At 43.7% G+C, this 19,890-nt stretch overlaps 5 protein-coding genes across 5 annotated transcripts; 2 read left to right on the forward strand and 3 right to left on the reverse strand.

Annotated features, from left to right (window-relative positions):
* Positions 1-580: 580 nt before the first annotated feature.
* LOC128719590 (CLIP domain-containing serine protease B4-like) lies at positions 581-1,896 on the reverse strand. Its single transcript, XM_053813216.1, has 4 exons — positions 1,809-1,896; positions 1,570-1,733; positions 1,244-1,488; positions 581-1,172 (listed from the first exon to the last, which is right to left on the reverse strand). The coding sequence occupies exons 1-4, from the start codon at positions 1,894-1,896 to the stop codon at positions 581-583; spliced, it is 1,089 nt and encodes a 362-aa protein (XP_053669191.1).
* A 477-nt stretch (positions 1,897-2,373) lies between these two features.
* On the reverse strand, positions 2,374-3,867 carry LOC128719593 (CLIP domain-containing serine protease B4-like). Its single transcript, XM_053813219.1, has 4 exons — positions 3,792-3,867; positions 3,542-3,705; positions 3,036-3,286; positions 2,374-2,965 (listed from the first exon to the last, which is right to left on the reverse strand). The coding sequence occupies exons 1-4, from the start codon at positions 3,865-3,867 to the stop codon at positions 2,374-2,376; spliced, it is 1,083 nt and encodes a 360-aa protein (XP_053669194.1).
* A 1,883-nt stretch (positions 3,868-5,750) lies between these two features.
* LOC128719596 (CLIP domain-containing serine protease B4-like) lies at positions 5,751-7,286 on the forward strand. Its single transcript, XM_053813222.1, has 4 exons — positions 5,751-6,030; positions 6,113-6,445; positions 6,516-6,618; positions 6,680-7,286. The coding sequence occupies exons 1-4, from the start codon at positions 5,958-5,960 to the stop codon at positions 7,284-7,286; spliced, it is 1,116 nt and encodes a 371-aa protein (XP_053669197.1). The 5' UTR covers positions 5,751-5,957.
* Positions 7,287-8,945: 1,659 nt separating this feature from the next.
* LOC128719588 (CLIP domain-containing serine protease B4-like) lies at positions 8,946-10,438 on the forward strand. The gene is made up of 5 exons (XM_053813214.1): positions 8,946-9,030; positions 9,136-9,525; positions 9,594-9,690; positions 9,751-10,052; positions 10,131-10,438. Exons 1-5 carry the CDS (start codon positions 8,946-8,948, stop codon positions 10,436-10,438), a joined length of 1,182 nt encoding a protein of 393 aa, XP_053669189.1.
* Positions 10,439-10,611: 173 nt separating this feature from the next.
* LOC128717886 (CLIP domain-containing serine protease B9-like) lies at positions 10,612-12,026 on the reverse strand. The gene is made up of 5 exons (XM_053811560.1): positions 11,939-12,026; positions 11,491-11,868; positions 11,333-11,429; positions 10,986-11,269; positions 10,612-10,925 (listed from the first exon to the last, which is right to left on the reverse strand). The coding sequence occupies exons 1-5, from the start codon at positions 12,024-12,026 to the stop codon at positions 10,612-10,614; spliced, it is 1,161 nt and encodes a 386-aa protein (XP_053667535.1).
* Positions 12,027-19,890: the final 7,864 nt, after the last annotated feature.

A 19,890-nucleotide genomic window follows, 5' to 3' on the forward strand; every position in this document is an offset into this window, starting at 1 on the left:
CAGTTTTAAATGTGTTTAACCTCTGACATTTATTTTGGAAATTTTCAGAATGTCCGATAATGGTACCTTGCTAACACTAACTTTAATCTAGAAATTTTCTAATCAGAATTAATTTTAAATTATATGTACTTTCTCTTCGAACTGGTTGTCCAGCTGTAGGTGATTGCCACACGGGGTTTAATGCCAGTCCATTCCATTTCCATTACATTTGATTAAATCATATTTGAACTGTACAGCCATATGAAGGACCGAGTTTCCAGCTACGTGTTGAATAAGTCACCGAATGCCAGAAGTTACGTACAAAGACCTTCCATTTCACAATGCTACAGAAGAAGCACCAGAGCACCAGAACTTTCGAACGAAACTTTGCAAGATAAAAGTGAATTGTGAGTCATTCAAACCTTATGGAAGCTTTCCTCCATGAACATTCATAGATATTTCTCCTAGGGACACTGAAACCCGTAAAAAAGTTGTGCTTTCATCGAATGCTTTATTTCTATATTTGTGTTTATCCGTTTTTCTATTTGCTTATACCCACGAGTCACATATCACAAGCTTGATGTGCCGCAAACAATTGTTTCTAGTAGATATTGTCCCGTATCCAATCTACATACTCAGCAACATTAGTGTATACACCTGGTATACCAGCTGTGCCGCATTTTTGTGGTCCAAAACTGACCACACCGATCAGATACCATGCACCAGCAATTTGACGCATCAGAGGACCGCCCGAATCACCGCTACATGTGTCCTTGCCACGCACACCCCCAGCACACATGTGTGTGGTTTTAAGCAAAATTCCCCCACGCTGATAAGCTCGTGCACACTCTTGCGAGCTAGTGACGTTCATCTCAACTTTCAGCTTCATCTCATTCGCTGCAGCAGTTTCTGTTTTACCCCAACCGACAGCATAACTCGGCTGTCCGACATGATTACGATTACGAAGCGATACGCTCAATGGTAGACAAATAGGTCGTACTGTTTCATAGTACTGAACAGATCGGGTGAAACGAATCAGCGCAATATCGTTGGCATTGCTCTGATCCTTCGGGTCATAATTGCTGTGAACAACAATCTTCTCAACGTCCAAATCGATCGGCGCTTTGGAGCAGAAGCCATCCTGACAATCATTAGCCGTTGACAAATCCCACTCGCCAAGACGTACACGATGGCTGCCAACAATTGATAAGAATTTTATCATAGTAGCATTACTGGGTGTACGAAACGCTTCACTGATACTTACACCTTCCAACTGCGAGGGATCGATTTGATGCAGTGGGCAGCAGTAACAACATACCGCTCATTGACAAGTGATCCACCACAGTGGAAACCAAAGCTTCCGTCTGGTTTCTGAAACTCGATCAACGCCGTCCACGGAAACTCATCGATGTGTGTTGGCTGACCGCCAAGAACACGATCCGACAGTTGCACACCGCAATGGGGAGGCTCTGGTAATGAAGATTTCTGAATAGACCCTGCACAACATACCTGTGATCACATTAAGATGTAAAAGGAAATTGAGCGTGAAAACAAATCAAACACCTGATTTCAACTCTTTCGTCCACTCACCAATGTTTTTCGTTGTATCATACCACACCGGCTTTGCGTGAGGAACTCTGTATCTTGTGGCGTGTTAATGGGTTTATTGTAAATGTTGACGAGTGGTTGGCAATCTCGGAAGAGGATACACTTGCCAGATTCTCCTGCAGGATTTACACAGCTTTCACCCAGCTCTAACAAAATCGAAATGAACAAAAAAATACTTGAAAATGTTGGACATCACGTCTATGATTAGCTCTTATGCGTACCGAGCGCTGATACACTTTGCACTGTCCAGCACATGAGAATAACCAATGGAAGACTCAATCGGGAAATGTTCACACTACCAAACACCATCTTGCGATAATATGACACGCCTATGGTACTTGCACCACCGTTTCGTTCAACCGATGGACAACGACTATTGGAAATCAAACTTCTGAAACATGAACAAGTGTTAACAGCATCCCTACCAATACATTTGTAGTGATTATGAGTGATGACCTGCACACAATAACCAGTTTGTAGAGGACCAGTTTCGTATTCACTTGACCCCTAACAGCTTGATTTTCTTTATCTGCACGGGGTTTCCGACAGATACGACCAACCGATCAATTCAAAACGCATGTTTTGATGTTTGCTTGACTAAACATGTCATCGCTTCTAAATAATTTTTATAAAGTTTCTCTTCGGAACACTTAACAATCCATCAGTTCTACTTGTGTTTAATCGAACATTTCATTTATATATTTTAGATTAATCAAGTTTGCAAACGCTTACACCGAAGCGCCACATGTCACGATTTTTATGTATCATTTAGCGTGGTTTGTTGTTCTAGTAGATATTGTCCCGTATCCAATCAACATATTCTGCAGCATTAGTGTACACACCCGGTACACCGGCCGTGCCGCATTTCTGTGGTCCAAAGCTGACCACACCGATTAGGTACCACGATCCGGAGATCTGACGCATCAGAGGGCCGCCCGAGTCACCGCTGCACGTGTCCTTCAGTCGTGCTCCACCGGCACACATTTGTGTTGAGTCGAGAGTGATGCTACTGCGCTGGTAAACTGGTGCACAATCCTTCAAATCGACAACGTTGAGTTCCACCTTCAGCTTCTTCTGACTCGCTGAGGCCGTTTCCGTTTTGCCCCAACCGGCAGCATAGCTGGACATGCCCGCGTGCTTACGGCTACGAAGGGAGGCAGACAGTGGCAAACAAATCGGTCGAACCGTCTCGGAATAATGAATCTCCCGATTGAAGCGAATTAGCGCAATATCATTGTGGTGACTCTTGTCTCGTGTGTCATAACCAGTGTGTACAATGATTTTCTCGATGTCCAGATCAATCGGTGCAATGGAGCAGAAGTCATCTTCGCAATCGTTGGAAGAACCTAGATCCCACTCGCCCAAACGCACCCGATGGCTGTGGTGGCAAACGTTCGATACATTAGCATGGGTCGGCGAATCGCGCCGTTCCGTTTCTTCATACTTACACCTTCCAGGTTCGCGGAATCGAACTAATACAGTGAGCGGCGGTAACGATGTAACGCGTATTGATGATGGAACCACCACAATGGAAACCGAACCGTCCATCCGGTTTCTGATACTCGATCAGCGCCGTCCACGGGAACTCATCGATTTTGGTGGGCTGTCCACCAATGACACGATCCGACAGCTGGATTCCGCAGTTCGGCGGCTCGGGCAGTGATGTTTTTTCAGAGCTCTTTACCCCCGCGCAGCATACCTGTTTTTTGAGTTTACAAACAAAAACAAAAAAGGCACAAATTTATCCGGACATCATGTTGACATTCACAAGAAACAGGTTCCTAAAGCTGCTGCCCATTCCGTAGTTTAATACCAAAACCATACTGATAGCTCTCCGGCACTGAACTCATGAGGTTAATTTGATAAATAAATATTGGAAAGAGCTCCTACATTAGCAGCCGTTACAACAATGCGTAAATTGTGTTCACCCACGTCATGCGACATGCAAACTTACCAGAGTTTTGCGCTCAAAAACACCACAGCGACTTTCCGTCAGGAATTGCGTATCGTCCGGCGTGTTGACCGGTTTGTTGTAGATGGTGATCAGAGGTTGACACTCTCTAAACAACACACATTTACCGGCCTGTCCGGCAGGATTCACACAGTCTTGGCCCAGCTCTGAATTGGTGGTGAAAAATGAAATGGGCATACATGTACGTTTGTTTTTCTAAAAAGTGTGAAATTTCTCCTATCTTTCGCCTTACCTAGCGCCGAAACACTATGCCCGGCCAATGCCAACAAACCAACAATCAGCAAACCCATCTCACGTTTGCCGGTCATATTTGCTCTCGTGTTGCTGAACACTAAATCCGCTCCCACACAGGCACGAACGATTCGATTCTCGATATGAAACGATGCGTACGGCTCTGCTGCACCGGAGTCTATCTTAATGCACAACCGTTGCTCCTCAGCGTTGGCAGAGGACTGTATCAGCAAGAACTATCAGTCTATTTTCTAAGGTATTCGGCATCGCAGCATTGCTGCACGAACACAACCATCAACGATCAACGTTCCCTGTTTCCCCTGGGTAGCTTCCGCACGACATCGCAGCTTCCGCTACACACCGTACGCCGAACGCAACCGCCAAGACGAGCAGCACGGTCGAAAAAACCTTCACTCGGTGATAACCTTCCCGGGTGAACCTTCCCCGCTGTACTCGATCAACACGATCGCAACCGCCCGGGCTGCTACTGCCTGTCATCAAACGATCATCTTCATCCCGCGCAGAACAGGTTTTTGTTTTCAGCAACTTTCGTGTCCGTGGGTATGGGGCATTCATCAACATATGGTTTGGGAACTTGGCCTCGAGCTTTGTACGCGTAAACTTGTTCTGCCGAGGTCCAGATCTTACGACGACCACTATGACCGTGGCAGCCAACGACAGTATACACCTCTGGATCATTATCCCCATTCCTGTTAATATGGTTCTCTTTATCTCTGCCTGCCAGAGCTCTCGTTTTTTTCGCTACTCTCGGGTGTTGCATACTGATGGACGCGTGCCCACCGACCAGACACGATCGAGCGTTGAGCGTCTGATTGGGGAATTCCCAATTGCAAACACCACACCGGTTGATTAACGCTCGCGGAAACCGGCTTCGGTTTCATTTGACCAATGGTTGTATTATGGTTTCACACACTGTCGATGATCTGCCGTGTTTCTTTGCATTGCTGCCGGAAAGGGGATGGGTTTTTTTTCGAATTGTCCAAGTTTCCCCCGGACCATGTTTGATTTACCAACTTTTGTTGCACTCCTTCCTTGCTAATCGACGCTAATCTTGATTATTCTAGAAATGGTTCCAGCTTGTATGGTACCGGCAACAATAACAGGGAAAATTTTATTCCAAGAAGCACTAAGCAATAGTGATTGACCCTCAAGCAAACAGAAACAAAAAGTCAATCATCAACTAACGATTGTTCATTATGGGATTAGTGCGGCAGAATCAGTTTGTGCAGCAATTAAAAATATCTTTTGCAAAAACAAAGCTTTTTCTTGTCATTTCGAGTTTAGCAGCGGTTATATTTCTTCCGGTAATCTAATCACAACGATACCGGTTAGCCTTCATTCGTACTCCACAACGTACGTTTCCTTCTAGCTCAGTTTGACTCTTTCGTAAAACAACAACACAACAACAACAGGTTTTCCATAGCACAAGATGTATGTTCATTTGTGACACTGTGATATACATCCCTCGCTGGTAGGGTTTATTTTGGTTGGGTTTCTCGATAGTTGATACCGCAATAGTTGAGTTGCATTCCCATCATTTTCAATTAATAAGGCCTACCAAGCAGGAAATTTTCTGTAACTCAACATTTGAGGTTTCACCTACCGAGAAACCTAACTAAAATAAACCCAACCATTGAGGGATAACTGTAATCAATCATATCACCAAAGTTCACCTCGATATTGACCTCTGCCACGGTTTCTGATAGTGTACGCAGCATTTTAAACTGGTATTGGTTGCAACATCACATATTTGCAGCGCGAGATGATAATCCAAAATCTCTCTCTCTCTCTCTCTTTGTCTCTCTTCCAACATCTCTTCATCTACCGCTGATGTCCTCCACTGCTCAGCAGATGTGCAGTGTGGTATCAGGAGATTCCGTCTTATTTTCCCGAGGTTTACCCCACCGCTCATATACGGTGCCTCGAAACAACTGGACCGGTTAGGCAGCTTTCGGTACAGCGTCTACAACGAAACCCGAACATAACCGTGCCAACGGGCAGACGAAACGCACTAGAGCTCGTGGCTGGCAGGTAGAACATCAGTGCGTTATTTCGAGCACTGTGGCACGATTTACGCTGTAGGTTTTTCGGTGTTTGTTTTCATCGCTTCAACTCCCCCAGTGCGGTTTTCTCATCTCGCCACGCAATGTCACCACACACGGGATGGTTTGTGCTGGTGCTGGTGTACGTCATCGGTCTGATCGGATCATCTGTGGCATGTTAGTGCGGCGCTCCAAAATGGCTCTTGTTTCCGAGGGATCTGATCATTAACAGCTATCGTTCAATTCTGCCTCTTTGCAGTAAACCTACAAGACGAATGTCAGACACCGGACGGTAATGCGGGCTCATGTGTGCAGATACGATCGTGCCTCTCGATCCGAAGCCTGCTGCTATTGAAGGAAAAAATGACTCCGGAGGATCGGACCTTTGTCAGAAATTCGAACTGTGGCCAGCAGGGTCGTTCGGTGCTTGTATGCTGTCCGCTCGTTCGCAAGCTGACCGGAAGATTTGACGCACCGGTAGAGCTACCGCCACCGGGTGAGTGTGGTAAAATGCAGTCGGACCGTATCGTCGGTGGTGAGAGGACCTCACTAGATGCTTACCCTTGGCTGACGAGGATTCAGTACTACAAAGGTAGGGGACTTTTTCTTGAACCAATTCGTGTAAAGCTTCAATAGACACTGACACGCTACAATGGTTGCAGGCAGTAATCGGTACGGATTCCACTGCGGTGGAGTGCTCATCCACAATCAGTACGTTCTAACGGCTGCTCATTGCATTGAAGGCGTACCATCTAGCTGGATCGTGTAAGTGTACCGCTTAATGGTGGCTAGCGACAAAATCACTCACCTTTCTATTATACCACAGATATCAGGTCCGGCTGGGCGAGTACGATACAACAACTGACATTGACTGTATTGACGATGATTGTGCTGACCCGGTGCGAGACGTACTGATCAGCGCGTATGTAGTGCACCCGGAGTACTACAAACAAAACGGTGCAGATTACAACGATATCGCACTGCTGCAACTGGCGGAATCGATTGAATTCACAGACTTTATTCGCCCGATCTGTTTACCGGTTACGCAGGAAACCCGCGAAGCCAACCTAACCGGCAAGTATGTAACCGTAGCCGGTTGGGGACAAACGGAAAACAGTACTTCGAGCACAAAAAAATTGCATCTGCGTGTGCCCGTCGTAGATAACGAAGCGTGTGCCGATGCGTTCAGCGCGATACGGTTGGAAATTATTTCCACCCAGCTTTGTGCCGGCGGTGAGAAGGGCAAAGATTCGTGCCGTGGTGACTCTGGCGGGCCCCTGATGCGATACGGGGATGGTCGATCGGCTTTCAAGTTCTGGTACCTGATCGGTGTGGTGAGCTTCGGTCTGGAGCAGTGTGGTACGGACGGTGTACCCGGGGTCTACACACGCATGAGCGAATACATGGACTGGGTGTTGGAAACGATGGTATAGCAGTCTATGATTCTTAGCTTCTGTAGAAGCTCCACATCTGTAAAGAAAATACATCTATAGCGGCAAAGCGAATTGGACTGTGTAATTCATTGATCTTAGCTTCAATAAAAAATATCACCCGATAATTTGTTTTAAAGTTAGAACACATTCATCAATTTTAGCCATAGCGGCGACGAGCTTCATATAAAAGATCATCATCTTGTCGTGCACAGGAATCAAGGACATTACCACCTTGCCTATAACAAATGACTAAAACTAATAACAACTTAATCTTCTCCGAGCCTGAAAAATATTTGTTGCCATCCACTACATCAAAATGGCTTGTTAAGAGAATCTTATGGAAAAGTGTTTTCTTCACCTTCTTCCCAGTTTATTCAAGCAATATCTGGCGGTTAGAAAAAAGAAATCAATGTTCGTTCTACTATATTGCACTATCGACTGGATTGTTATACGATCGATGTTATTTTTCATCGAATTATTATATGGATTGTCATAATTATCAACTTTAATTTGTACGTTGTGATCTTGTTAGCACGTTTTCTGTTGCATGTTTAAAGTTCTGGACTATCTTATATTTTGTTTTTATTTCTCAGTATTCGCAAACCTGTTGCCATCACCAAGTAGATTCCAATTTCATTCCGGTTTGGAAATTATGTAAATATTCACCAAATTTCTTATAGGTTTTATTGAATGTTTCGTTTTATTTTTTAATTTTTAACCCCGATAACGAATTTGTTATGCAAATGCAACAAATTTAATTATTTCTTTATTTTTAGGAACATCTTTTAAATCTTCCAAAATACTTACTGATGAAAGGGAAACTAAACATGTCTTTTATTTGTTGCATTGTTCGAACGAAACTAATTTACATGATTTTGCAGAGCGCGATACGGTATAGCTTAGGAATGACGAAGAAGGGTGATTTAAGAAACGGCTCTAGTTTTAAAAGTAAGCCGGCAGTTTATATCATTTAACTTTGAGCAAAAACAGTCAAATTGTATAGAGAATATTTGTTCGTCGAAATCATTAGCCGTACGATATATCAGTTTTTAATCAAGTTCCCACCGGCGGGTAATGAAATGATTAACACCAAAACAGGTTTTGCGGCCTAAAGTAAAGCACCCATTTCATCATCAAACCACTTAAACATTCAAGTCGCGTACAAGCACAATGCATGCAAGCAGGGAAATTCCCGAAATGACAAATGTTACATAAAAAGAATTACTGATAGAAGGAAACCCACTATTTTAAATCCTACTAGTTCCGTCCCGGTTGGACACTGGGCACAATTACATTTGAGATTTGATGAAGCCTCGCAACCACGTGTTAATATTCTTAATTGCATAGGATGTAGCAGAATGTGTAGTTCAGTTAAGTTCAGTTGCAAAAGAAAAAGCACAATGATACAAAACTCGTTTCCACCTCCTAAAGGAGTTCCCCAAAACGCCTAGCGTACGATCATCGGTTCGTCACCACAAACGCGCGCGCAACACGAATCACCCACCTGCTTTTGCTCGCGTTCACCAATGGTTAGTTTCCGTTTCGCACTCGAACCGTACGCACAGTGGATCTACCTGTTCCGTTCAGCGATCAGGTGTAGGATAGAACAGGTGCTGAAACGTACCGGTCTGAACGTCCGTACCGTAGCAAACGAACGAGATGCCTTCCGTACGTGATTGTATGCAGGTAGCGGTACGGGTAATTATCGGCGTCATATGCGTGCTACATTCCGGCGTGGCTCAGTGTGAGTGTTGAGTTTGTGTTTACGTTTAGACGGATTGTCACAGGAACGTGAAGCGTACAACCTATATTAGACGCTGACTGCTGCACGCTTTCTATTTCCCATCAGATCAGAACCAGTGCCGAACACCGGACCAAAAGGGGGGAATCTGTGTAACGGTGGATCATTGTCCGTTGATCCAGCGTCTGCTGAATCAACCGCTTCTGACGGCAAACATCGTACGCTACCTCGAAGCCAGTCGCTGCGGGATCCTCGACAAGAAAGTGCTAGTGTGCTGTGAAGCTACAGGGAATACAGTTCCGGCCACAACGAACCAGCCGGCCGTGCAACCACAACCACCCAGCAGTCCACCCGTTGCGAACAGATTGTCTTACGATGAAAAGCTTCAGCTACTGCCTGAAGAGTGTGGAATTCAGTATACAGATCGCATCATCGGCGGTGAACGGGCACATATCGATGAATATCCCTGGACTGCTCGGATCCAGCATCGGCGTAGGAGTAAGTGTCCAACGTTTCGATAAAGTTTCGGGAACTCCGTCTAAAGTATGCTTTTTCCTCTGTTTTAGACGGCGACCTTAAGTTTCACTGTGGTGGGGCACTTATAAACGAACGCTACGTACTGACAGCGGGACACTGTATTAACATTCATCAAAGCTGGACACTGTAAGTGTGCGCGTGTAGCGAAATGCAACGACGGCTCTCTGACGAAACGATTATTTTCAGAACGGCGGTCCGTTTAGGTGAGTGGGACACCGAGTCGGATAGAGATTGTGACGTATCCCACGGCGAAACAGTTTGTGCCGACCCCGTTCAGGATATTGCAATCGAGAAAGTGCTAGTACATCCGAGATACACCGTCAGTACGTCGTCCGTAAAGAACGATATAGCACAAATACGTCTTGCCCGTACAGTACAGTTTAATGATTACGTGCAGCCCATTTGCTTACCAATACAACCCGCGGAGCGTATGAAGTCTTACGATGGAATACGATTCGTTGTAGCTGGTTGGGGTCAAACAGAGGAAGGTACGCAACAGTGCCCATCAGTTGATGCAGATCGCCGTGGTCGTGATGCGCTAATACGTTTATCTACCTTTTTTCTAGAATTGCAAAGTCGCTATAAACTATTCGTTGGAGTCTCTGGTGTTCCGGAGCAACAGTGCAGACAGCAGTATCCGGGAGCCAATATCGATCAGACGCAGGTGTGCGCGGGTGGAACAGCGAATAAAGATTCCTGTCGTGGTGATTCCGGTGGACCGCTCATGTACGTTGGGCAGCGCAATTTTGAAGGCGTTATGTATCTTGGCGGTGTGGTTAGCTTTGGTCGAAAGTGCGGACTCGAGGGCGTGCCGGGGGTGTACACCCGGGTCAGCCAGTACATTGAATGGATCGTGAATAATCTAGAACCGTAGTGTTGTTTCTCGGGCAAGGCACACATTTAATTACGCATTAGACTTACAATAAGTGACAGCTTCTACTTCTCTAAGTCTTTTTTCTACACATTCCATAGTACTCGTACAAGCTGCGGAACTGTATTGCAAAGCTTGCTGATTGTTTATTGTGTGTGTTACTACTGCAAAGCGCATTATAGTTTCAGTTTGCTGTCGAGCCAGTCCACGTACTGTCCGACGCGGGTGTAAACCGATACACCATCGAAATTCGCACAGCTCGACAGCGAACTAAGCACACCAACAATTTCGTACACTGGTCGTCGTGGATCGGGGTTGATCATTTTCATCCCCGTCAAAGCACCTCCAGCATCACCAATCGTTTGCTCGCCGGAATCAACACAGACGAAGTTGTACGATGTTCCTGCAACCGAGGGCACATACCGTTGACAGGCAGTTTGATTCAGTGGGCTAAAGTTGGTGAGCAGCTTGTACCGACTGCCTGAAGTCTCTAATGATTTTAATAAATACACCAATGAACGACGGTTTGTAAAAAAAATACACAACTTACCGCACGTGTTCTGGTTCCAGCCGGCAACGCTGTATGTCAGAGCTTCATTAATCACGGGAGATTCTGGCAGACAGATGGGGAATATCCAATCACTTAGCGCGACGGGTTGGGAAAGTTTCAGCACAGCAATATCGTTTCGCCGACCGGTATATGCGTCGTGCATTATGACTTGCGTCACTGCGATATCGTACGAAGGTTCGGCACACACGAGATCGTCACTGTCTGGGGACACAATACAATCTACCGCAGATTCTAGATCCCATTCACCAAGTCGCACTGTTAAGCTAAGACAGACGTAGAAGCGTAATATATGTTACCCATAAACTATACCGAAGGTAATAACATACCTTGACCAAGATTCAACATCATCCACACAGCTTGCCGCCGTTAGCACGTACTGTGGTGCGATAAGTGTACCGCTGCAGTTGTACTTGCTATCGTATGCTGTGTAACCAAAGAGAGAAACTGAGCACTGAGCTTGCAACTAGGTAAGAACACGCCATACCCTGATTTCCGTAGTGGAGCAGTGCAGTCCAAGGATGATGGCCGATGGTATAGTTAGTCATTTTCACTTCCGATTGGAAACCACACACGTTTGGCGATGATCCTACAACAGCTTCCATAGGGCGATTCTCTTCGGCATTCACCCGGATGGTTGTATTAGTCCCATTCTCTACCCCGATAGGAAGAATTGAACTTTGAGGGCAACAGACAAGGGCTCTTCCATCCGGCGTTCGACCACATTCCGTACCGTACAGGTACTGAATGTCTTCGTTTGTAAGGACTTCTTTGCGAATCGTTGCCAGTACACTATCACACTGCTTTACCGGTACACAGCGTCCCCGCTGTTGACCTTCGGTTATGCAAAGCTGTCGAAAAGAGTCTTAATTCATGTGTTATTTTAAAAACATGCCAACACGGTCAAGGGGTTTGCTTCGCACATTGTTACTTACGTCGTCCAGCGTATGATACTGTAAGGAGTAGTACAAAAGCAAAACCACAGAGCCATTTACATCCGGGTAACGCTCGCGAATAATACATTCTCGTACATGTACAGTTGAAGACTGAGAATGGAGCTGATAACTACGTCTACGTCTACGTCTACTACGTACAGCCCATAAAGTAGTACAACCACGCTTACAAACATTAATACAATTTACTGATTAAAAGGGAATATAGGCAAAAACTAATTGTTCGACAACTATGCACAAACACACGCGCACGATTATCTTACTTTCCAAAAGAGATTAAGGGTTTAAAGCAGGGTTCTCAAAATTTTTCATCTCGCGGGCTGCATTGGTTGAAACTACCGTACCTGAGAGCCTCACCCAGATATTGCATTCGAGATAATTTGTTATCCACAATGTAAGCCTTTCAATTTTAGTTAATAAAACAATAGAAAATATTAGAACTATATTTAATGAACCAGTTTCATGTGCTTATGTTTCATGTGATTCATGTCTCAACTTTACCAATAGCCTGCTAGGCCGCAATGGAGACTCTAAAGGGCCCTGGTTTAAAGAAGCGCTATTTTTAATCTCATTCGCTTTAACGCTTCGCTTTGACGCTCATCCCTTGGAGCTTGATCTTTTGTACACCCTCTCGACCTGGACATAACAACACACAAACTTAACCTAATGGCGGGATTTTTTGTCTAGTAAAAATTATAATCTGCCTAATAAACGCCATGCCGCAACTCAACGCAAGAACGCCACCAGGTCAATTATTATCAAATTACCCCAGATTTGGCCGAACGTAATATTAATCTTCGGTGATACACTAGTGGTGCACGCGGCGGACATAATTCATTTCCGATCGTGTCATCTCCCTCAACGTGTTGACGCTAAGATTTTTCCAACGAAAAGACGGCAAATTTAATCCGTAATGCGAATGGTACCTTTTTGCTGCTCATTTGCATTTAATTAAATTTTCCGATTTCATTTCGGGCCCGATGGTTTTTTTTCCCGAATGTATTGGTTACGGAAAGCGGCTGTGCTACAGTCTGGCCGTGTTTCATCGTTTTCGGTCAGTGAACTCCACCGTATTTCTCCAGTAAATGAATCAACTTAGCATAAAGTTATCGGAAGGAAGCCAAACGGTTATCCTTTGCTGTGTCTTTCTTCTTAATAATTCAAATAATCAGTCCTGCTTTCGTCTCTTTTCTTTTTACACTCTTTTTACACACATTAGCATCTCAGACGAGACAAGGCAGACGGTACAAAATATAGATTCGGACGATTGTTTATTAATGAAGCTCGACATGCTCGATTGGAGCGTTTACAATCGATTACATTTAGCCCTTTTTAGCAGGAGTGATACTGTGATGATACTTAACAGTCCAACAATACACACACTTTCGAAGCTAGTTGAATTGATAAGAATTTTCCAGGAAGGATATGTTCGGGATGATTGATTTTTAAATGACGTTTAGTTCAACGCACTCATACTTTAGTTGTTATTTGAAAAGAAAAAGCTCAATCAAACGCAATTGATGATTTTTTTACAGAGTTCCATGGTTTTTGAATTTCATAACGTAATAAAAACCAAAAATGAATCAGTTATTCATAAATCTGAACTTCAATAAAGCATCTGCAAAAATCTAAAGGTTGAAGGTTGATGTACTATTTTCATGCCGTTTGGTGGCGCGCTAATATTTTTCATCAAAAGGATCAATCAAACCTGCACCAAGATTGAAGAGAAAAGAAACAACATTAGAACATCATTCCATACGAACATAATACACTCACACTCAACATTGAACGGTTACAGAACGACATCGAACAAACTACGACAGCAAACAGCAACGTCCAAAGAATAAAGCAACCAAACCAACAACGAACGTTGCACATCCAACCAGCGCACTCCCTACAGCGTGTCCATACGCTTAAGCTTACACAAATCCACATCCGAGGCTTCGTCCTTGTGGAACTGTATCAGAACCAGCTCGTACGTAATGATTGCGCCGGTCACATTCAGCACCAGCTTGCGAGTCATGCTGAAAAACTTCAGCCCGGTCAGGGCGACAGTATCGGTAGTGACTTCCTCGGCAAAACGTTTCGCTTCCAGACACCAACCATCGCGCGGTATCGTACGCAGCACCTCGATCGGACGCTTGGATTCGTCGTTTACCTCCGCAGCAAACATGGCAACCGCTAGTGTACGCCCGATCAGGATAATCAAATTGAACCAAAAGTACACCGTGTGCACTAAGGTGGGTCGTGAGCTGTGAAATTAAAACATTTGATTGGTAATGTAGCATCAGTGCGATCTGCTTGATTAGTTAGCTCTTTAGGCGTTCGTACTTCATACTGTTGAGAATTTGAACGCAGATGAAAAACAGATTGTTCGAGATGGACAGCATTGTAATGGCGGATACATGATCGTCCACTGTTGTTACCAGATCGCACACGTTTCGATACTTCTGCCGCTGCTCGCCCCAGAACTGCTCGGACATTTTCTGTACAAAATTGAAAGCCAACAAGGAGCATTCTGACCTTTAATCAGTTGTTTGTTTCCAGTATTTCCTTGGTAATTACCTCACGTTTGTGCAGAAACAGGTACGCGTTGATACGCCGAAACGAATGCGACAAACCCATGCTAACCACGATCACAAACAGATCCACATAGCTCCAGATGAAGTTGCAGATCACATTGAAGAACTTGGTCAAAAAGCCACGCAATGTCGAGTAAGAGAAATAGTAGTACACGAACGCAAAGTTTGATTTGAAGAACGCTTCATACGGATCATGTACTGCTGGACAGTTGTTCGAGTAGTGTACTGCGGCCACGATCGATAGCAAATGTTCCGACAGCGAGAGCATCATCACTATAATAGAGCACAACTTTATGCGATACGCCAGAACAGCCCGTTCGAAGATGTTCTTTTGCGGGGGCAGTGAGTCATCGACCCGCGTCCACTTCATCATCAACCCTGGCCACCGTTGGGCGAGTCTACCGAACCGATACATCGCGTACAGATTGTAGCAGTAAAAGAAGGCCGTTACCATCTTCTGAAAATGGTAACGTTTGCTGGCAAAGAAGTATACCGACATGGTGGCGAGGAAACTAATACCGAGCGCACAAAAGTACGCATACACTGCGCGGCCACTGGTGTACGAAAGACGCAGCTTTCGGGGATCTTTCGCCAGAATTCCGCGCACAGGCATGATGGAGAACAGCTGAGCCATCATCAGTACACCGCGGATCGCCTCATGAAACGTTCCATTAAACATCCAATCATCACGACCGGCCCGGCGCGGAACCTTCGGCCAACGAAGCCAGGAAACACACCATCTTTTCAGATGGGTGTGCCAGGTTGGTTGTATCAGTGGCTTGGTGTCGTGATTTTCCATCGCTGCAAAACCCATCTTTTTCCGCTTTTCACATACCAGCTCATCGATTTGAAGGCTTGAAAGATGTTAAAAAAATTACAAAAAACTAAAACTTTTAAGAATTAGTGCGGATTTTACCTTATCACATTATTTCGTCGTAGCAGAAGTTTGTTTTCCAATAGCTTCAGCGCCATTCTGCACCTCAAGTGTGCAGCCCGGTCAAACCACGAATGGACAGGTTACAAGAGGTGTTGTTTTCATGCTGCCCACAGGATCAATAAATAATAAGCAATTGTTTACCTTCCAACGCGTGCCTTGTGGAAACCTGCATCACTATGATCTAATCTAGTGCATAAACAACATTATGACCATGTTCGCATGTTCAGCCATATCGTGATAACGAAATTCGAACGGTTGGTTAGAGTATATGCTTTACCATTGAGACACGAAATGAAATAGTGATCGTAGTGTTATATCCCAAACTGATCATATACTATATCCTTATGCAAACAACGAAAGGATGAACAGAATCAGAATACAATTTAGAAACAAAATCGAACACAGTTTGTCATTGCCATGCTTTGGTTCGATTATGTTAAACTGTGTGGAATGAAAATGTGATGTGATGGATGTGAAATTTCAGACAAATTCAATTGGGTTCCTAAGCTTTATAAATCTTAAACAAGAAAACTCTATCGTCTGTTCCTTTTTGGATCGCATTGAGAGACCTCACGAGTCGTATATTTTACATGTCTGCACTACGTAATTCCGTAAGTTCGTAATTTCTCATCGCAATATTAATTTTCGTTTAATTTAAAAATCAAATGAAATATATTTTTTTATTCCACATTTGACATGTATACCAAGCCATAACAGCTTCATTTAACTCTAAAGTTCCATAACTGCTCAGTATGATGGAAAGCACTTGTTTTTAAACTAATAAACTTATCCTTACTTCTTCCGTTCAACAAATCATTTTGGGATAAAAGGACCGACAGGATAATACCATCAGGTCCTTAAGTGGACTACTAAAAAGCGATTGAGTTTCAGTACCACCGTTGTCAATTCGCATTATTCACTTGCATTTTTTCATCACCCTTGACCCAATCCATCACTTTTTGCAGACAAAAAATAATACGTACAAAGATCTATGCGTAGCATTTTATTTATTTTTCTCAAACGACCTTTAACAACATCCTTAGCGATGCCAGTGTTTTATTTGCACACATTTTCAATGCCGATAACTCACCCCAGCGCTGACCAACATCTCAGCGAAGCCAAATGTTTCGGGTCGGGCTTTACCGTGCAAATCCACTGAAACTGGGCACACATTCGTAGGCGGATCACGTGCACGGATTATCGTCACCATTTTTGGCTTCCGCTTCGTTAACCTGCGTCAAAACCAACTCGTACGTTACGACAGTGGCTGCGATCTGAGGGAGGAAAATGGAAGCGAATCGGAAACCGAGAATTTGGATTCAGAAAAATGGTACTGATCGTTACGAAAGAAGTTGAATCCCCAGAACGGTTGGTGAAAACATGCCTTCAGAATGAGTTTTCGTGTCAAATGGAAAAACCCATAGCCGGTCAGTGCAACCGAGTCATGCTCGACCTGCCGATGGAACCGCTGAACCTGCAACGAGTCGTATGAGAAATGTGTGGATGGCGTTACGAGGACATTTTCTTGTCCAAATGGTCGAATGGATAGCATAGGAAAATAGCTTCCAAGAGCTTGACAGATGTAAAAATGTGTGTTTGTTTTTTGTGGAAAAACATGACAAAATCAGATACCTCTTCAATGCAACTGTACTGATCCGGTAGGTTGTAAAACAGAGCACGAGTCCGACAGTACTCGTCATGGACGGCCGAACCGTACAATGACACCGCTACAATGCGGCCAATGAGATGAGATAGCGAGTACCAGAAGTAGGTAGTAACGATGAATGATGAATTTTGCCTAGTGAAAGGATACAACAATTCTTTCAGACTGACCACAGGACACTTTGACAGAACAGCCATTGTAAACTTACTGAAAAACGTTTACCAACTGAACGCAGATGAAGAATAGATTGCTCGAGTAGGATATTACGATGAAAGCACCTATATGACCATTAACATCACGTGTCAAGCCTATAACTCGGCGATAGTGAACAAACTGTTCCTTCCAGAATGATGAACGATGGTACAACTTCTCCGAGCCTTCGATTATACCGTTCACATGCGCTAGGTTTGACCGTAGACCTATGCTTATGGTTATCAAAAACAGATCCACATAGTTCCAGTACACCGTCAGCAGGGATGTGATCGTTTGTGCTAGAAACCCAATGTATGGATCGTACGGAATGAAGGAGAACATTTCGGGAAACGCTTGTTTGTAGTGGGCCTCCAGCAGGTTTGGGATCGGACACCGGTAGGCACGATGAAGTCCAGCCGGTTTGGAAAGCACATGTTCCACTAGTCCACTTGCCAGCAACACGGTTGCAATCAGCACGATCTCACGCGCATTTCGGCGGTATGATGCGCTCAGGTTTGGCTGATCAGGTAATGATTGTTCCAACTGCAGCCAGCGAGCCATAAGTTGAGGCCAGTTTCGCGCCAAAACACAAAAGTTAATCGATATCAATAAGTTTATTGTAAAGAACCACCACGACACTGGAATGGAAAATGTAAAGAGTAACAGTAATGGCCTCATTCCACACCGTACGCCACGCACTTATCTTCGCAAACTCAACGCCATTGTGCCAGAAAGTGGCGAATGAGAAGCCAGCCATTACAAACGCACCCGCTTGCACGATCAGTACGTACAGCGTTCGTAACGATAACAAACGCCATTGAAGACACCAGCAGTGACCACTCCATACACCACCGACAGGAAATAGACCAAAAACTTGGCCCACGATCAATACCGGTCGCACAGCGCGACAGAAATGATCGCCACTGGTGGCAAAGCGTGTACGGTTGGGACGGTAAAAGTCTCCTAGAACCGATCAAACACAATTATATCTGCATTACTTAGGATTTGCAGAAGTTAGGTAGTTTAAAGAAGTAGCTTGGTTTGCCAGATTCAACTAACTTTCAAGAATGTGCAATGTTTTCGATAGGAATTGCGTTGAGCGTCCTCGTTCCGTAGAACGTTCCTGAATTGGATGTATCTTTTGCACCACCATCACTAATGTACCATACCGTAGGAATTCGCACAAACTATGAGCACAGTGAATCAGATGAGTTTCAATAAATACTCAAGCGGTAGAAAATATGCGAATCATGATTATACATTATTAAGATCAATTGATTAAACACTGCTGATTAACCAGCAAACGGACAGGAAAAAGACACATGTCGATTTGATAACAAACTGATCAGAAATGGAGCGAATGCGGATTATTTTTTTTTAACATTTGGCACAAAACATTTCCTCTCTCCAATTCCAATTAAAAAACTTGAACAAGTACTAAATATTCTATTCTTTAAGCAGAGCTAAGCTAAGTTTACTCTAAATCTTAATGATAGTGATTAATGACTCTGAGATATAGATATTGATTTTATTGAAGAAAACAAATTCAACTAATGACTCATAATTTTAAGGCATTTCCGTGTATGTATTATGTACTGCATGTAATGTTATAAATGTACTAAAATAAAATAGCTTTTACCTGTTGCAATAAAAGTGTCGATAACTTAAAAACGAGTTTAACCTATGATCAAATCTTTACTGCAACATGATTCTGTATCGCTCGCTATTTAGTTAAAATCAAGAACATCAAATTGTCCGTTTTTATTCTACAACAGAAATTGGCTTCAATTCGGAACATACATCTCGCTGGGATAATAAATTCAAATGTTGTTTTAAATGCTGTGTGTGAGATTTGAGTTATTCGTTGCTAATAAACCAGATTTACATAAAAACAAAGATCTGGTTTTGTTGTGTCCGCGATTCGAAGCAAAAAAAATGATTTTACAATGACTTTCATCTCACAAATGATTGTTTAATAACTTTCGGATTTTAAAACTTTATTCTTATGGAATTGATTTCAAATTTTATTGGGTGAACCGACAAATATCTACTGCTAGTAAATTTATTAACGATAATAGTTTTCTCATTTAGTTTAGCAACTTGTGAGTACAGAGAGAATGCAGCTTGCTTAATAAAGTACTTTTCCAGCTTCACAAAAATTTCTCTTTTCCTCCGAAGGAATAACTTCCTTCAGCATGACCAGCTCGTACGTGATCAATGTTCCTGCCATCTGTCGACGTCCGAATGCGAATAGTTAGCTTATCATTAGATCACTTTAAATATATACATACCGCAAGTATGACGCTACGGTTTAGGAAGAAAAATCCATATCCCGAAAGACAGTTTTTACTTGACAATAGTTCCTGCGTGAAGCGTTGCACCTGAAATGGAGAGATTGGTTAGTAAGAACGCGAAAGCGCGTTAAAAATGGGCACCATCTATACACACGTCTATATTCCAGCAGCTCATCGGTGTCGAACGTAATATGTTGAGTGGTCTCAGCGATGCTACGTGTATGTTGGAAGCGATCAGCAACATAACCAGCGTACGGAAAATTAGA

This window comes from Anopheles marshallii, chromosome 2 (genome assembly GCF_943734725.1).
Source record: "Anopheles marshallii chromosome 2, idAnoMarsDA_429_01, whole genome shotgun sequence".
Lineage (NCBI taxonomy): Eukaryota > Metazoa > Arthropoda > Insecta > Diptera > Culicidae > Anopheles > Anopheles marshallii.

What these genes read in the sequence shown, in the direction of transcription:
- LOC128719588 (XM_053813214.1), top strand. Translation starts at nt 8,946, where the DNA reads ATGCCTTCCGTACGTGATTGTATGCAGGTAGCGGTACGGGTAATTATC. An exon ending in ACATTCCGGCGTGGCTCAGT is followed by an intron (nt 9,031 to 9,135) that starts GTGAGTGTTGAG and finishes ATTTCCCATCAG; the next exon opens with ATCAGAACCAGTGCCGAACA. An exon ending in TTGGGGTCAAACAGAGGAAG is followed by an intron (nt 10,053 to 10,130) that starts GTACGCAACAGT and finishes CCTTTTTTCTAG; the next exon opens with AATTGCAAAGTCGCTATAAA.
- LOC128717886 (XM_053811560.1), bottom strand. Translation starts at nt 12,026, where the DNA reads ATGTATTATTCGCGAGCGTTACCCGGATGTAAATGGCTCTGTGGTTTT. An exon ending in GCTCCACTACGGAAATCAGG is followed by an intron (nt 11,430 to 11,490) that starts GTATGGCGTGTT and finishes TTGGTTACACAG; the next exon opens with CATACGATAGCAAGTACAAC. An exon ending in CTGGAACCAGAACACGTGCG is followed by an intron (nt 10,926 to 10,985) that starts GTAAGTTGTGTA and finishes TAAAATCATTAG; the next exon opens with AGACTTCAGGCAGTCGGTAC.
- LOC128719593 (XM_053813219.1), bottom strand. Translation starts at nt 3,867, where the DNA reads ATGACCGGCAAACGTGAGATGGGTTTGCTGATTGTTGGTTTGTTGGCA. An exon ending in GCATAGTGTTTCGGCGCTAG is followed by an intron (nt 3,706 to 3,791) that starts GTAAGGCGAAAG and finishes CCACCAATTCAG; the next exon opens with AGCTGGGCCAAGACTGTGTG. An exon ending in ATTCCGCGAACCTGGAAGGT is followed by an intron (nt 2,966 to 3,035) that starts GTAAGTATGAAG and finishes TTGCCACCACAG; the next exon opens with CCATCGGGTGCGTTTGGGCG.
- LOC128719596 (XM_053813222.1), top strand. Translation starts at nt 5,958, where the DNA reads ATGTCACCACACACGGGATGGTTTGTGCTGGTGCTGGTGTACGTCATC. An exon ending in GAGGATTCAGTACTACAAAG is followed by an intron (nt 6,446 to 6,515) that starts GTAGGGGACTTT and finishes CAATGGTTGCAG; the next exon opens with GCAGTAATCGGTACGGATTC. An exon ending in GTACCATCTAGCTGGATCGT is followed by an intron (nt 6,619 to 6,679) that starts GTAAGTGTACCG and finishes ATTATACCACAG; the next exon opens with ATATCAGGTCCGGCTGGGCG.
- LOC128719590 (XM_053813216.1), bottom strand. Translation starts at nt 1,896, where the DNA reads ATGGTGTTTGGTAGTGTGAACATTTCCCGATTGAGTCTTCCATTGGTT. An exon ending in GCAAAGTGTATCAGCGCTCG is followed by an intron (nt 1,734 to 1,808) that starts GTACGCATAAGA and finishes CGATTTTGTTAG; the next exon opens with AGCTGGGTGAAAGCTGTGTA. An exon ending in TGATACAACGAAAAACATTG is followed by an intron (nt 1,489 to 1,569) that starts GTGAGTGGACGA and finishes ATGTGATCACAG; the next exon opens with GTATGTTGTGCAGGGTCTAT.